Here is a 17290-nt window from a genome sequence, read left to right as displayed (position 1 = left end):
GAAACAAGATAGTGTTTCGATGGCAAATTATACCTTAAAAAAATACTTTAAAGCATATACAGTAACTTTGGTCATTTAACACTCAAAATAATGATTAATTTTATAAATAATAACATAGAGAACATTTAGTGTCGAAAACGTTTCCTGAATCAATCTCCATACGTCTTGCAATATACAAAAGTTCATCAATGCTTATTTAAGAAAAAAAGAGTATTGTTTTTAGCTTCAATCTTATAATTTATTATTATTAATTTTCCTTTCATATTGTCATCTACAATTACCTACATTTTTGTCTTAAAATAATCTTGAATTGTCTATTCATGAACCTTGCAACATCTTAGTGGCCTCGAAATCAATGGAATTGATAAATTGACTATTACAATGAAACGTTTTAAAATTGCTTAATTTAGAAGCTTTGTTGCTGCAATCATACACTATTTATATTTAAAAAGGCTTGATTTTTTTTATCAAGAGCTTATAATATTCCAATGTGGTTTTGAAATGAATGAAATTAAAAAATTGATTGACACAATTGAAATGTATTACAATTTTTTCTATTCACAAACTTTGTGACTTCATTTATACACTAATTGTCCTTAAAAAGGCTTGAATTTTGTAATCATGGACTTACGATATTCTATTAGCGTTGTGAAATCTATTTATGAATTTGATAAGAGTATTATGCAAGTATTACAACGAAAAGCTTTAAAGCTTTTTAATCGAGAAACCTCGTCATTATAATTAGGTGCATTTATTGCTGAAAGCCTTGAATTTTTCACTCGTGAATCTACGACACCCCATTGATGTCGAAATCAATAAAATTAACAGCCTAAAAATTACAACGAAAAGCTTTAAAGCTTTTTAATTTAAAAACCTGGTTATATATATTGTGATAAGCTGATTTTCATTGTTAAAAAGACTTGTACTTTGTAATCATGAACCTATCACATCCCATTGATGTCAAAATCAATAAAATTAACAAGTTAACAGTTACAACGAGAAGCTTTAAAGCTTTTTAATCAAGAAGCCTTATCATTATATGATTAGGTGTTTTTTATTGCTGGAAAGCCTCAAATTTTTCACTCATGAACTTTTATCACACCCCATCGATGTCAAAATCAATAAAATTAACAATTTAACAATTACAACAAGAAGCTTTAAAGCTTTTTAATCAAGAAACCTCATCTCTGTAATTAGGTGTTTTTTTTATTTGCTAAAATGACTCGAATTCTCCACTCATGAACCTACGACATTCCATTGACGTTGAAATCAATAAAATGAACAGTTTAACCATTACAACGAGAAGCTTTAAAGCTTTTCAGTCGAGAAACCTCGTCACTATAATTAGGTGTTTTTTATTGCTAGAAAGAATTGAATTTTGCAAGCATGAACATACGAAATCGTATTAGCGTCGAAATCCATGAAATCCACAAGGATGCAATTTAAACGAGAAACTTTACAGTGTTTTTCTTTCGCAGTCAGTCAAGCTTCATTGCTGAAATCATTTCGTTACTGCTAATGCTATACTGGATAATTGATCGTGGTAGTATTTAGAAACAAAGTTTTCTCACTCGTTCCTCGGAAATAAGCTAAATATTATTTCCAATAAAATCCCTTTATTTTTCATTTTGTGATTTGATCTTCGATTCTTCATGAACATTTACGTTTATGATTTAAATCCTTTTATTTTTCAAACTATCAAAATGTAAGTTATTAATTTTTAATTCTGATATAAGTGTAGATGGGCCTATTTTAAATAAAAAGTCACATTAACATTGAACTTATTGAAATTAACAAAGATGCTATTATAACAAGAAATTTTACACATATTTTTAATCTTTTATTAAGAATCTTCATTATTGCAGCTTAAATGCATTTTATTATTAAAAAAAAGAGTTTTGTATTCATGAACATAAATAACTTCGCATTGGAATCCAAATAAATGAAATTAACGAAATTAAAATTACAACGAAAAGTTTTAAAATTTGGTAATTGAGAAAACTCGTCGCTGCAATCAAGCGTGTTTTATTATTAAAAAAGCCAGAGTGCTGCATTCGTGGATATATTGACATCGCACTGGCGTCGAGATCAATGAAAATAACAAAGTTACAATTACAACGAGAAGCATTAAAATTGTTTAATTGAGAAATCTCGTCACACTGCAGTTAGACGTGTTTCATTGTTAAATAGGCTCGAAATCTATATATAGTCCCATAAACCGGTAGCCCATTGGCGTGGAAAACAATGAAATTAACAAAGATTCGATTGCAACGAGAAAATTTACATTATTTTTCCACTGCGAAGCTTCTTTTCTAAAACCCTTCCATTATACAATTTGTTTGTAATAGAATTACAAATATCGAATAAAAAATAGAAAATAATAATGCTTTGTTACTACAAAGTCTACAGGAAACCTTAAATTACCTATTGGTATTTAATTTTCATTTTCACATGAATTATATTTACCAGTCGTTGAACTTTGCAGCTTCTCTCAATTCAGCGACTGGTGGTCTAATTTTGCACGTTCTCCACTTGTATAGTTTAAGTTTCGTAAATATTGAGAAAGGTGACATCCTTGCAGCATGTGTCAAAAAAGTGGACATTTCCACATGCCTGATACATCTTTGACACGTTCGACCACAAGTGTTATATACCAGGGATGTGGCAGGGATGTGAAAATGTCCGCTTTTCCTTTCCTGTCCTATATGGACAGGATTACAGAGATCACTGACTCTGAAAATTCAAAAATAGGTTCAGGCTCGTTGTGAATCAAATAAACGCCACGTAACGTTTTCAAATAATTTATTTAACTTCGTATTTTGCAATGACATCACGTTATTATTGTACAATGAATTGAAGTTACACGTGTTGCTGCTACGAAGCAAATTAATGGTGACACAATGGAGTGCTTTGTATACAGAGTACATGAGTAATATACCGATTTTTTTCAGCGTGGCAAAAAGAAAAGATTGAAAATGAACGATTATCGTGAGAAAATCTTGCTAGACCCGTTTACGAGTCCAAAAACAACTCTCTGTCGTATTAACCTTCGTAGAAAGTTTATTAATCAAATTACAATTCGTACATAATTAGGAAAAAGATTCGAAAAAGATCTATATAGTGCTTTGAAGCCAATTTCCAAAACTCGTCAATATATATATAAATATGTGTATATATATATATATATATATATCTACCACGGTCAGTCAAACACAGAGAGGGTTAAAACGAGAACGTGAAACTGCATACGTATACGTATACGTAAAATTTCCACCTAAAATAAAGATAGGTGAATATACATATACTCGATAGTGTATGTGTATACAACTTCACAACATATTCTCATTCAAATTTCACTGTCTTCGACTGCACGAAGCGAATACGAGGCGTAGAACTTTGGACATTCCTCATTTTTAACACAAATTCCATGAATAATTCCAGACAAAAAATTCCAAAAGAATTTTTGTCCAACACGTATAATTGTTTAGTTTGGCCAATGAGGTTGCTTCGAGAGCGAAGAACGACAAAGAGAGGGCAGAGTTGCATCTGCCTCTATGTCCTTATCAGGTCCTCCTTGTTGCTCTTATCACCGAAACACTTTGGCTAAACCAGAAAATGAAAGAATACAAAATTGGAGCACGATGTGGGAACAATCGTGTGGAATACATTTGTCTGAAAAGATCCAAGGACTCCGTGTTAAAAATTTTGATCATCCAAAGTCGTAAACCCTGTGTATTGGTTTGTTGCAAAACGTAAAACTAATGCAATTTACAGAATTAATTCATGTCCTGATTCGCTAATCAATTACTAGTTAATTATCCTTATTATACGTGAGGGGCTCCGTAATTAGCGTTAATTGTGTAATCGAAAGCAACGGGGAGGTTTGTGATGGTGTCATGATCGCAGTGGTGGTGGTGATAGATTTTTCGTTGACTTTCCTCTTCTCTATTCTAATGGGGACTGCAGAAATCTCCAAGGGCTCAATGAGATATATATGCAATTTCGGTGCTTGATTAACAATAGCAAAATGGCAGTAACAATAGCGATATTAATTAACGTCGATCGCTGTGCAAAGCACCCTTTATAAACTCAGCCTGTAGACTCATTTTAAATTGAGACCTTCGAGATTCCAGCCTGCTCGTCAAAGTATCACATAAATTGATCTGCATTCTATTCGAGAACAAAGCAGACAAGGAGAATAGAAGAAGTGAGAGAGAGAGAGAGAGAGAGAGAGAGAGAGACAAAGAGTGTATAAATAATGTCTCAAGGAAAGTCTAAGAGGTAAAATGTTCAAGTTTTTCGCGAACGTGCAAAGATTCGAAACGTAGTTTTGCACGGCTTGGGAATGGAAATGAAATGAAATGTTAAAGGGGTGGGACTGGTGTAGCAGGATGAATGGGGGGAGTGGGGGGAGAAGGAAGCAATGAGAATTTATGACTGGTCGAGAGGGACGAAGGAACGCAGCGACAAAAATCGTGACTTACGAGGTTTAAATAAGGAAAACAAAGGAAAATCCTCCCTAATAAATTTAGGATCTCTCGCAAGTTGGCTCTTCTTCCATTCTCGATGTACCGAGCCTGCCTTGTTCTCTTGTCAGAGTCAACGTTATTAAGAACGAGACAAAAAGAGAAGCAGCGAATGAAAAAATCAAATGGAATGTCTAGTTAATGATATACGTGTGTGCATCCTGTTTGATGAAAAGAAGAGAGAGAATCATGATCGCTCGAAGCTTGCGAGAAACGCATTGGAAAATATACGGCCACTCTCCATTGTGTTTACAAGGTGATACAAATCGTCTCGCAGCGTTTGTATAATTACAATAATAATAATAATAATAATTAATACAAATTAATAATCGCATATCACCACCGAGCAGAATAACGTGTCCGTATTTCTTGGGATTCGTAAAAATCCAAGGATTCTCTATAATATTGGTTGATCGCCACTCGCTAATTCCCTGATCAGCCTCCTCCTCGTCATCGTCATCGTCGTCGTCTATATATCATGCCTTAAAATTTAAATAATCGTGCGAGCTAAAGCGCCCTCGATCTCTCGTCATTTTGCACGGATAGAAAACTACGCTCTCCCATACGTGATATCAATTATAAATTATGGATGCTAAATAAATATATATATATATATATATATATATATATATATATATATATAATAACGATCGCCACGGGTATTCGAGATATTCGGTTCTGCTCGCGGCAGTTTTCTGTGCGCAATTTGCCCGTGGAGAGTTCGGAGAGAGACTTGTCGCGGTAGTCGGTTGCGCAAGAAGAAGAAGCAGCGGACGAAGAAGAATTAGAGAAGTAGGAGACGAAGAAGAAATAGAAGAAGAGTGGACAACCATCGTTTGGACGAATAAGGAACGGTAAAAGAGATGTGAATTTTTTTTCTCTTCTTTTACCCTTCCTTACCCTGAGTCCCCCTCCCCTTTCAACGATGCAGCCCCGATACTTATTTCAATGCTCGCAACTTGCTAAAAATGACTCAATCGTGCGCCACTATTTTTTTTTTCATTTTACCTTCGCGCTTCGGTTTCATAGTCTATAATACAGTCCTTAAGGGCTTCTTGTGCTGACGAGAGTGGCTGTTCGTGAATAGCCAAGCAGCCTGGCCGCAGTGTTCTAAATTACAAATATATATATATATTTATAAAATTTGAATGAACGCTCCCAATCAAGCTTACAGCTAATATATATTTCTCTCTCTCTCTCTCTCTCTCTCTCTCTCTCTATCCGTTATTCAAGCATTCACGCTACACCTCTCTCTCTCTCTCTCTCTCTCTCTTGTTCCAAAGCATTCTCTCTCTCTCTCTCATCAGCTTTATAATTGTTTCTCGCTAACACTTCCTTTTTTCGTGTAAACTTGTGTGATCCCCTTTATCCCGCTTGCCCCTCGTCGATTAATCGTTAATGCAAAAATACTAGTTAAATCCCTGTACATAAAAACCTCGACGGGATGTGTGTGTAGGGTCTACCGTCGCAGACTGCGCATCTCGCGTAGCTATGTGTATGTATGGTATATTATTACTGTATGCGATATAATACATATATCATATTATACGAATACGTGTGGAGTGTTTGGTTTTTAAGTTTCTCTAAAGTGTGTGCACAATATCTCGTGTGTGTTCATTTGCGTTTTTCTCATTTTCTTTTTCCGTTGGACACAAAGCAATGCTTCTTAATATTTCACTCTAAAATTTTACTTACAAGGTATTTGGTTTTCTCCATGCATCACTCTGACATGCAGTTTTTTCTTTAGGTATATAAATTATGGTAATGATTCGGTATTATAATTAGAATAATTATCGTTATTAATATTAATATTATCATTATATTTCGAATGCCGCCAGTTTTTTTGCTCGCGGGTGGTGCCACGCTGTCCATTTCTTCGCCCCCTCCTGCACACGCCTTCTTCTTCCTTTCCTCTCTTTCCTCCCCTAACGATATTCGCGCGCCTCTCCGTTTTACATCGCGTTGCTTCCGCGTGTGACAGTGAAGTCTGAGGAATGACGCTTGGTTAAACTAGGCGAGTGCACGATTCCCGGCACCGGGCAGTAGTCGAGTGATTATTCTCATGAACCAGTCACAATTGAGAGTAAATTTTAACGATCCTCTTTGGTCAGGGACATCGAGTGCGAACGAGAAAGAAACACGTCGCTATCCGAGAAGAGCTACAATATCGTGCGAATTGCACAATCGAACACCCCGATCTTTCAATTTTCACTCGTCGCTCGAAATCCAGCATTTTCTCCTGTCGATTTGCGACACGATTAATCCACGGTAGTAGAGAGATTTTTTCATCCAACTGGGGCAGCAGCAGCGGTTCAAGGTCACTGCACGGTACAATAATTCTATAGATACAAAAGAACGGAGAACCACGAATCTCCTCGTTAATCTATAAAATACTAAAAAAAAATAAAAACAATAAAAAGTATTCTCTTCCAAAGCTCTGTCTCTCTCTCTTTACGAATCTCGCGTTCGACGCAGGAATAACGCAACGCAGGAACAAAAATCGAGTAGTACAATCATAAGAATCTTGAGTCTAGGTATCGTGGTGTTTCGTCGACGCGTTACGGAGTGATCGATTGAAATCGCTGTTAATTTCAGCAGTCGAGGAGAGCCAGGTAGTGTAGGCGGTACACACACTCGCACGCATACATACATGGAGGATACACACGTAAAGCCCCACACACACATACACAGAAAGACGCACTTGCGCAGACATAGAAGTTCGGATAGAGAATGAGACGGGCAGGCAGTCGGACAAGCAGACACACAGTCAGGCAGGCAGGCAGGCAGGCAGGCAGGTAGGCGTGTATCGCGGCGAGAAGTGGGGAAGAGGTGGCACGTGGTACGCGTGTTGTTGTTGGCTGCATTAAAATCGTCGAGTCTCGATGAACGCGAGATTATTGGCGGCTGGGTCGACGACGCTGGTTCGCTGCTGGGCATTTTCTGGCCCGTGGACCGGTCACTTCTTGGTCTTCTTCACCGGCGGTTCCTGCGCGACCTCGGCGTCCTGCGCATCCTGCGAGTCCTCGGTGTCCTCGCTGTCCGTCGGTCTAGGTGTGTTGTTCTCCTCGTTCGTGGCGAGGGAGTCGTTCGTGTCTTCGCTGGGCACCGCCACCGTTATCGGCGTCGACGGCTTGTCCATCGAGTCCTCCGTGAATGACGTAGTTGTGCTATTCTCGTCGATCGCCGCAGGATCGATCGGTCCTGCCTCTTTCCCGTTCGCCACTACGACCGCCCCTTCTTCCTGGTTGCTGTCGTCCGATGGCTCCGTGGTCTCGCCGTTGCTAGGCGCGTGCGACTTCCCGTTCTCTGTGCTGCCTGGAATTCCATCCAGCAGCTCTGGTTTCAGCTGGGATGCCACGTAATGGGTCCACAGTGCCAGCTCGACCCTGTGAGGACTCCAAGTCTTCCCGTTCGACGCTGCAACACAAATTTCAACGTTTTTTATCTTATTCTGCGAGAATATGCGCGCAAACTGCTTTCCTAACCTCACTTTTTCAATTTTCTCTAAGTTTATAGATATATATATATATATATATAGATAGATAGTTTAAGGAGTTTCCTAATATTTGCTAATTTTATTTTATCGGTCACTCTGCTCACTTTGCTTATTCAGCCTCTCCACTGTATTCTGAATGTGCTGCACAAAGTTAAGGTACTCCTTGGTGGTGTAGTCAATGCCCTCGATTTCCGGAATCGCCATGAGGCACTCGTCCGCCATGAAAGGCGCGTTCTCCGGTGAAGCTGCCGCCAAAAGTGCCGATGCCATCGTTGTACCGACCCCTTTCAAGTTCGACAAGGCGGTGATCGCCTGCTCCAGGTTCGGAAGCTTCTTAAACGCCTTCTTAGTCTCCGCCATCACTGCGCGTGGTGTGTTCACTTTTACCAAGTATGATAGCTGTGGATAAAACTTTCCACGCTGCAACAAAATTTTCAACATTTTTCTTTAAATTTATCTTCCTTTTTTTCTATTTTTTTTTTAAATAGAGAATGGAAACTTACAGTTTGCTTCCATTTCATCGTCTGCACGAGTTCCTCGTGGTTGAGATGGGCGTCCTTGCCACGCGATTTGATCTTCTTTGGAAGTTCATTTTGGTACCTGGAAAAGAAAGATTGCGAACCTCAATGCTAGTTATTTACGAGGTTAACTGGCGCAAGATCACGGTTACGAGGAAAAAAAGTGACGTAATCGATGCAATGCATGTGCTCACGCATGTAGCAATAGGTTATTAAAAATGTCAAACAGCTGTGAGAAACCAACGCTCTCTGTAGTGACGCTCGAGAAATTCGTCGAGAGGCGGTGGCGCCACCGTACGATTTTTCAGCAATTGCAAGTTTTTTCCCGCCATTCAGGGACTCTCCGTTTCTTTTTTAGGTTAGATTCACGCACGTGCGTGTTTTTAGGCACCGTATAAAATTGCTCGTGTGTGGTAAGCGGGAAATTTTCGATGGGATCTATATAAAAATGTATGTGTGTGGGTTTAACCTTAGGGTGACAGTGATACCAGTAGAGAAATTCTGTAATTATCGATAAATTTCGGTATCGTTGGGCCAAAGTTAACGAAAAATATCGGTACGTTTAATCATAAATGTATATCTGTTTATATTATTTTCGATCTACAATGATACTGAAAATTGCCATTGAAGCTGCAAAATATTAGGTCAACTTGAGTCTCTTTGTAATAAAGCGACGAGTGGAGGGGGGTACCTAAACGCATAAAAAGCACACATTTACGTTGGAACGTCCCTAGTAGCATCTTGAAGTTAGCTGTAGATTCCAATCATTTTACTTTTGACGAGGAAGGGAATTTGGTCTAGGAGTCTGCATTGCAGAGGACTACAGTTTTTCCACCAATTGTAACAAATTTGTAGAAAGATAACGACTGTTTCCTGCAACGTAAATTTTCATCTATGTCGAAAGTAAAATTATTATATTTTGCAGTTGTTTTCAAAATGTTACTGGGGGTGATTATATTTTCCTTACAAATATCTCTGCTCTGGCATCGCTCTTCAGTGACGCCAGAAGAAGCGACGTAACGGACGTAACGTAAACGCAATTTAAGGTACATCAACAAAAATATAATAATCACGTGATTCATATACCTCTTACGCCTCATTCTGATTTGTTTCGATTTACGTCTAGGGTGTGTCTCCACTAGGTCTGCAAATGTTTTCAAATGTTTGCAAACTGAAGGATTTTTGATAATGACGTCAGCCGTGTGTATTGGCCACCATTTTTAATCACTTTGTTGGATTTTTATTCAATTCACTAACCCATCGATAAATTAACAGGTACCATGTAGTGCACAATGATTTTCGTCAGCATAAAAAAGTTGAGTTTACCAACATTAAAAACATTCTTGTGTTTGGTGGAAACGCGCCCTTAGGTTACGTCCACTGCGTCGCTTCCCTCGATGCATCTGCATTCAGATCAGTTGGTACCACTGCTACTTAGCTTTTTTCGAGAAGAAACCACCATTAGACGCGAGAAACGACCGTTGGCAGGTTAAATAAGTGTTACACGTTCGAAAACAAATTTCGGTGGATTTAAGGTTATGTCTATATAAACACTACTGATCAAAGGCGGGCGTGGAACGTATGAATGAACTACAAACTGCTTGAAACTACTGGAAACTGTGTTTATAGCTGTCGAACGAAACAGCTGATCTTCGTGACCTCAGAAAAAACCGTTACGTAGTGCATCGAGATAAAGCAATTACACTAATTTTCGTGTATTTTAATGTAAATTTAAGAAAACGTACTCGAATTTCAAACTAGATTTTCTAGGAAATTAGGTTATTTAGATTGTGGGGAAAAAGGTGCGATGCATAGCAAAGGAAAAGTGAGTGTATGGAACTAGGTTTCTTAAATCATGGGGAAAAAGATGTGGTGCATAGCAAGGGAAAAGCAGGGAGATAGCGGTGGGACAGGAGTTACAAGAAATTTTAAAACTCCCTTGGAAAGTATGTAGGTTAGAAAGCATCGTTTTGAAGTCCCAAGCGTTCAATGATGTAGTGCTGGAAGTTCTTAAGAAAACACCAACGTTGTATACTCAAAATGAGGAACTATGATCCTATTTCAACAAAAGCTTTTCGTTTTTGATAAATATTACTAAAAATTTTTCAGAGAAAAAAATATTTGATAATTTTGAAAGGTGTTGGGTGATTATTTAAAAATAAAATTCTACTGGATTGGGTCAATTGATAATTGATTTAATCGATTTATTAAATTAATCACAGAAACATTATATAATTAGAGGTGTGATAAAAATGGCTGTATAGTTTTGGCAGGTTATTTATTTATCGTTGCTAGGGAGGAGAAATATTTTTGGTGATTCACGAATTTGTTAAACTGATAAAAACATTTGGGTCAAATTATTCGTATTGGAATGTCGACGTTTCAGTGTTCATCTGTCAGTTTCTCTGTTACGTCATTGGTTTTAATCTAAGCGTCAATAATATATACTAAATAATATTATCCCGTCAATCGAGAAACTCAAACATCCCTTCAGTCAACTCTTCAGAGATCTAAGGCGACGAAGCTCGTAAAATTTATTCTTTAATATTCATTAAAGTAAATGTTAAATAGTTTTGAAAATTAATTATCATTTTGATGAGATTTTTACGTTTACAACGAGGTTTACAATAAATGCACTCCGAGTGAAGTAAATGTGTAGGGAAGATTATAGGAATAATAAATGTCAAATAAATTATGCATTTGTGCATTTAATGAAATTTATGATAAATAACTGTATTCCAAAATATTAAGTTTTTTATCTAATCGTTCGAAACTCAGAAGAAGCTCCTAAAAATTATTCTCCAATATTCATTGATTTTTTTAAAATTAATTGTGATTTTGATGAAATTTTTGTTTTTACAACAAATTACGTTTTCAGTAATTTATATGCGTATGGAAAATTGTAGGGCTAATAAATGTAAAATAAATTATACACTTGTAGGTTTAATTAAATTTATTATGAATAGCTGTGCTCCATAATCTTCAGTTTTTTATTATCTCACCAGTCGAGTCTCAACAATTCCTTCGTTTAACCCTTAGAGGCTCAAGGTGACCATGTCCTTGAAGAATAAAAACCTAGTATTGATTAGTTTGATTACTGGACATATTTTCGTCACTAAATTAATATTAATGTTGATGAAACCTTGCGTTTTCAATAGGTATTTTCTGAGTTACGCAAATGCATGAATAAATTCTGTAATAAGCTTAACATAAGCAGCCCTGCGATTCATGTGCACTGAAAGAAATTCATCTTAAAAAATTGCGTTATAAAATTTCTCCAATTGCCTGTTAAAAGGCTTGCAATCTGAATATATAAATTTTATATAAGAAAAAATCTAGCTTTATATATTAAATTTTGACTTAGTAGAGAATAAGAATAAAAGTATGCCCAAATTTTCCTAGAAGTATGAGAAATTTGCTTTGTTAACTTTTATTTTTATTTGAAAGAATAAAGTATAACTTTCTATGTTGAAGTTTTAGCATGGTGAGAATGATAATAAAAATAAGCCTATTTTTCCTTCAGAGTAAAACAAAATTGAAATGTTAATTTTAATCTTTATTAGAAAAAAAAAATTAAGTAACTGTTACAATTTTAATACCAGAGAGAATAATAAAAAAAATAGTAAAATTTGTATTAGTTGTGAAGGATAAATTAAATATTAATTTTAATCTTTACTTTACAAAATATCATTTTCTATGTTAAAGTTTTATCATGCAGAGCACACATAGCCATAAAAATAAGTAAATTTATTTTTTGGAAAAAGAAAAAAATTGCTATGTTAATTTTAATTGTTACATGAAAAATAAAATCAACTCTTTATGTTAAAATTCTGGGCTTGTAAAGAAGAACGGTAAAATCAAGCAAAATTTTTCTTTGGGGTAAGAGAAAATTTCAGTGGTATTTAATTTCCTGTTCATTCGGCTCATTATTTTTTAATAATGAAATTGAATAATTAATAAACAACGTTTAATCTCCTTGGCATTACTTAATAACTAAGTCAAATAATCTTATAGGACATTGGCAGCAATATTATTGAAATATTGGGTCAAGGCTCTCCAACTAGTATTAAAATCTTAGCAATTGTAAAAAAGAAAAGCAACGTAGCATGCGGAATGGCATAATAATCGGCCAATTATACTGAAAACCCTAGTAATTAAAAAAAATGTTCAAGGGTTTATTATAAAAAAGAAACTATTTCGTAGAAATAATAAACTTGAAAAAAAAAGAATCCTGTATTATTATTGTTTCATCAATATTAATATTTGGCAAAACCAAGCGTTCTTTCATTTTATTTTCATTTCTCTTTACTCGTTAGATTTTTATTTAATTACAGAAATCATTATTTAAAAGCTACTCAAAGCTCATTTATCAATTTCAATGTGTCAGCTTACATCTCATGCGTGAGTAATCGATCGTTTGTTTATTATATACTTCAAATTAAAGCTTATTGGCCGCGATAATCGAAAAAATTACTATTTATTGCTGAATCACCTCGAGTGGATTTTTGAAAAACTTCAGTACAACAAATTTATTTCGTATTTTAATATAACAATGAAATAACGAAAAGGTTTCCCTTCGTTATAACACTGAAGTATCAGATTCTTGGTAAACTGGATCATAGCGTGCTTGATAAATGTTTTGAATCTTCAAAAAGCATCAGCAAGTTTTTTGTACCGACGAGTACCGAGAAAACAGTGTTTTGAATACAAGTTATAGGTCGAATTGCATTGGACACACGAACATCAAAAGTGATTTTAAAATATGGAAAAGTCACTGAAATATCAAAGAAAACAGTACAAAAGATGGGAAATGTTCGTTTCTCGAGCTAGCTTGTGTCTCTATCACACTCGTTAAAACGGTTTGTTTTGTTTTCCATCACCATTAATAAATGTGCTCGGCTGCTGAATCGAACCCTTTCAGCTGTTTCTTGTTTATTTGCAAATAGAGAATACACTGTAAATGTGCTTTTGTTATGTGTATTCTTCTTTCAAGGGCTTGAAAAAAAAAGTAAAGATGGTTAATGGTTAAATATTAATGGAACAATGAAGTATTCCGTACACAGTTATTACTTTCTTTCACGGAATATTAGAGGTGAAGAGGGAAAATGATGAAAAAGTGGAATTTGAAAAAGAATGACGAAAAGAAGAGTGGAGAAAGGTTGTAGCTAACAGTATATTCGAGTGGGGCCAGTTGTCCGACGCTGTGAAAGCGACGCCAGCGGGTGGCTCTTTCACCGTCGCTGTTGCCACGACACTTCTCCACTTGAAAATCTATCAGGCTACAAGTAGATTCTCCAAATAAATCACGCTCGCCACTAGTCGCGAAACAATTCCACAAGTTTTCAATAGAAAACTGAAGAATTAAAATGCTTGCTCGCAAGTCGCAGCAGAAATATGCCGAGAAGCGAGAAACGTGGCAACACTGGCGATTTCACGAGTAACAAAGCAACAAAGTTCTCTCGATTCTTCACAAGCCAACCCACCAAACTGTTCCAAAATTTTACCGAAAACTGCACAGATGCCTTCACAGCAAGAAAACTTTTCATCGAAAATCACACAAATATAACCTCTTTCCTATTAATTAGATTCGTAATACAATTCCATTGGGTAAGTCGCTACTAGGAACGCCTAGCTCTCGAGTTGAAATCCTTGGATCACGATCAACGCGAGTAAAACTTTTCACGTTTCTCCAGAAGAATCAAATAAAATGATCTTTTATAAGCGTTATGCAAAATTCAAGGTTAGAGCTAGCGTTATTCTCTGAAAAGCACACAGTAAGACTCCGGAAAAATCAAAATAAACTGTTTGAGTTAGTAATATAGTGCCAATTGATTCACAAACATATTCAACGCAGTCAGAGAAAAATCAGTAGTGGTAAAAAGGTATTGAAATTGTGCAGAGGTGAAGGAAAGTATAGCCGGTGTTTCTTTAATTAGGGACGCTACGAAGTTGGCTCGAATTTAAAATGGTTTAAGGGGTTGGAGGGTGGAAGGGGTGGGGAAGAAAAGGGGGAATAATATATATTGCATTATAGCGAATGTTGGTCGCCGCGTGATGCGTGGATCGTAGGATGAACGATTGTTGGGTGGACAATATCGTTTCGAAGGAATAAGATAGTAGGATGAGATATGTAAATAGGAAAAGGGGATGCGCAGGGAGGGGAGAGGGGAGTGGGATGGGAAGTTAGCGAGGGAGGTGGTGCGAGGGAGCAGGTAATGCATGGTAGATGACTTCAACTGGTGCACCCGCGGGTTCATTGTCCGTTGCGAGCCCGTGGAGGAAGCCAGCCCCTCGGAGAGGCCGAGCACGGGCGTAGCTCGCTCTGCTGTCTCTCTCGCTCTCTCCTTCTCCTAGTTTCTCTCACTTACCAGTTGTCCAGCTTGATCAGCTCCTCCGGTTTTTTGAGCTTCCTATCGGCCTTCAATCTGAGTGCTTGCGGATACAGCTTGAGTACGTGTTCGAACTGATTCGCGGTGCCCTCCGCGAAGAAAGTCGCCGTGTCTTTCACGGAAGCCATTGTGATAACTGAGCTTCGAAAAATGGCCGGCAGACAGCGCCTCCAGAGCTTCTCTATCCAATACCTTCTGCTATACCTTAGTAGCCTCTTCCTATCTCTGTCCTCGTCGCGAAAGCTATAAGCTCGATCCTCCGTGTTTTCGTACCCCTCTCCACGAGAGGACCCCGCGAGAAGTCCTATTTTACCCTCCACCTTCCTCCAGCTCCCTCGTTTTCACCGGCACAGCGCGATACGCGACACACACGCGTGGGACGCTTTCTCACTCTCTCTTTCCTTTCTTTCTCTCTCTCTCTCTCTCTCTCTCGCGTGCGCTTGGAATTTCAGACCAAACGGCAAACACGCGCACGGAGAGGCAAACCAGTAACGATGGAAAGCTCGACTCTAAGGAACGTGTGAAGCGTAAAGACGAAACAATGGAGCACTTTATAGGAGTCACAGAAATCACAATTCCACGTAAAGTTTTGTACAGCACTAAGTTTCTCACTTTGGAGCAGAAGAGCAGTAACAGCAGCAGTCAGAGTTCGCGAGGGACTTGAGGAGAGTCGAGCATAGGCTTCCCAACGAGGGAAAACGATGCACCAAGAGCTGGCGAGGACCTCGTTCGACTGTCCTGGGTGGGGAGGGCGACTCGACGTCGCCAATAGGGAGCAGCACCGCTCGGCGTGTTTCTCCTTCTCTCTCTCCTCGCTAACCCACTATCCCCTCCTTCGATACCAACCACCACCACTACCACTACTACCGCTATTCTCTCTCTCTCTCTCTCTCTCTCTCTCTCTTTCTTTCTTTCTTTATCTGTCTATCTATCTATCTTTCATTCACGACCTTCCTCTTTCACCCTCGTTCCTCTCCAAATTTCCCCGTTCCAACACACAGTACCGGCTCGGCCCCGAAGGCGAAAACGGTGACTTCTTGTAAAATGCTCCCTTCCTTTTCCGTTACTCCTCCAAATATTCACTAAAACTCTCACTCTATCTTTTTTCGTACTTTTTCCCCGACCTTTAAGATCGACCCTTGGAGGAACTCGGTCTTACTCACCGATCAGTTGCCAATCGTGGCATTTAGGACCTCTATTGCCATTTGTAGGTTTATTCGTTGGTGCGCGTATAAACGTAAGAGCTGTTCCGGTTGGCTGCGGCACATCGACGAGACGACTGCTCGCAGAGGCGGGAGAGGCGACAAGGACGGCGGTCGCACGGTGTGTGCGAGCGACTCTTTTTCCCTCGCTCAACTCAACACGGCCTCGTCGGAACTCTCCCGCTTGCCTCGCGTCTGCCTCTCTGTTGCGCTGCACGTATCGCTACGTTTACTGTATGTACGCGCGTATACATGTTACATGCGCATGTGTACGTGCGCTCACGCTCTTCCTTCCATTCCCCCCTCCCTCGCTCACTCCCTCGTTCCCTCTCTCTACATCCGTCTCGCTCAGCCTTCTACCGCGCCTGAAAATACGTGCGTATGCGCAACGCTCCAACTTTTGCCCTCTTGCTCTTTCCTTCCCTGGCCAAGTGCTGACTAGTCTCACACACAAGCAACTTTTTTCATGTTGCGTATCGTGTGTGAACGAATGAAAGAACGAGCAGAACTCTCGTTGCGAGAAACGAGAACGCGAGAGAGTGAGGTCGCGCAGCAAGCCAATAGCGAGCCAGTCCTGGCCTCTCCGTCTCCGCTGCTGTCTGTAGTGGTACTAACGACCGTATGAGGGCAGCAGCTTCGATGCCTTCTCATTCCCCTTCCCCCTCCCGACCACCCGTTACTCACCATCCCTATTGGCCCGCCTGACCGTTTTCCCTTCTCTGCTACCAATACCATCAAGATTTCCCCTCATCTCGTCTATATACGAATACAGCTGTCTCCGGCTCTCATATTTATCTCTATCTCATTTCTCCCCTGAGGTCTCTCTCTCTCTCTCTCTCCCTTTTTCCTTCCTTTCTGTTCCAACACAACTACAAAGTTTCTCCTCTCTATATATATATACATATACATATCCGATGAAGCACCAGCGTGCCCGTAGCTATAACGTCGGTATATACTATAGATATATCTCTCTCTATTTAACCAGACTCCTCTCTCACTCTGCCTCTCAATTTACTGCTGCCCTCTCCACTCCTAATGCGCTACCCCCTCCACTCTCCCCCTATCTTTGTCTCTCTCCATAGTACGGACGTCGGTATATCGCGCGCTCAGTATGCATACATAACCTCTCCTGCTCTCTACTCTGGCCAAAACACGAAGA

At 38.6% G+C, this 17290-nt stretch overlaps 1 protein-coding gene across 1 annotated transcript; it reads right to left on the bottom strand.

The window, feature by feature from the left end:
- Positions 1-2785: 2785 nt before the first annotated feature.
- Positions 2786-16257, bottom strand: Amun (protein amun). The gene is made up of 4 exons (XM_066737317.1): positions 14909-16257; positions 8526-8622; positions 8127-8442; positions 2786-7943 (listed from the first exon to the last, which is right to left on the bottom strand). Exons 1-4 carry the CDS (start codon positions 15055-15057, stop codon positions 7483-7485), a joined length of 1023 nt encoding a protein of 340 aa, XP_066593414.1. The 5' UTR covers positions 15058-16257; the 3' UTR covers positions 2786-7482.
- Between the last annotated feature and the right edge of the window lie 1033 nt (positions 16258-17290).

Source organism: Prorops nasuta, unplaced genomic scaffold (genome assembly GCF_024137725.1).
Source record: "Prorops nasuta isolate Cenicafe-Biocafe unplaced genomic scaffold, Cenicafe_Pnas_1.2 PNAS00017, whole genome shotgun sequence".
Taxonomy (NCBI): Eukaryota; Metazoa; Arthropoda; class Insecta; order Hymenoptera; family Bethylidae; genus Prorops; species Prorops nasuta.
This window is presented reverse-complemented; position numbering and strand designations above follow the sequence as displayed.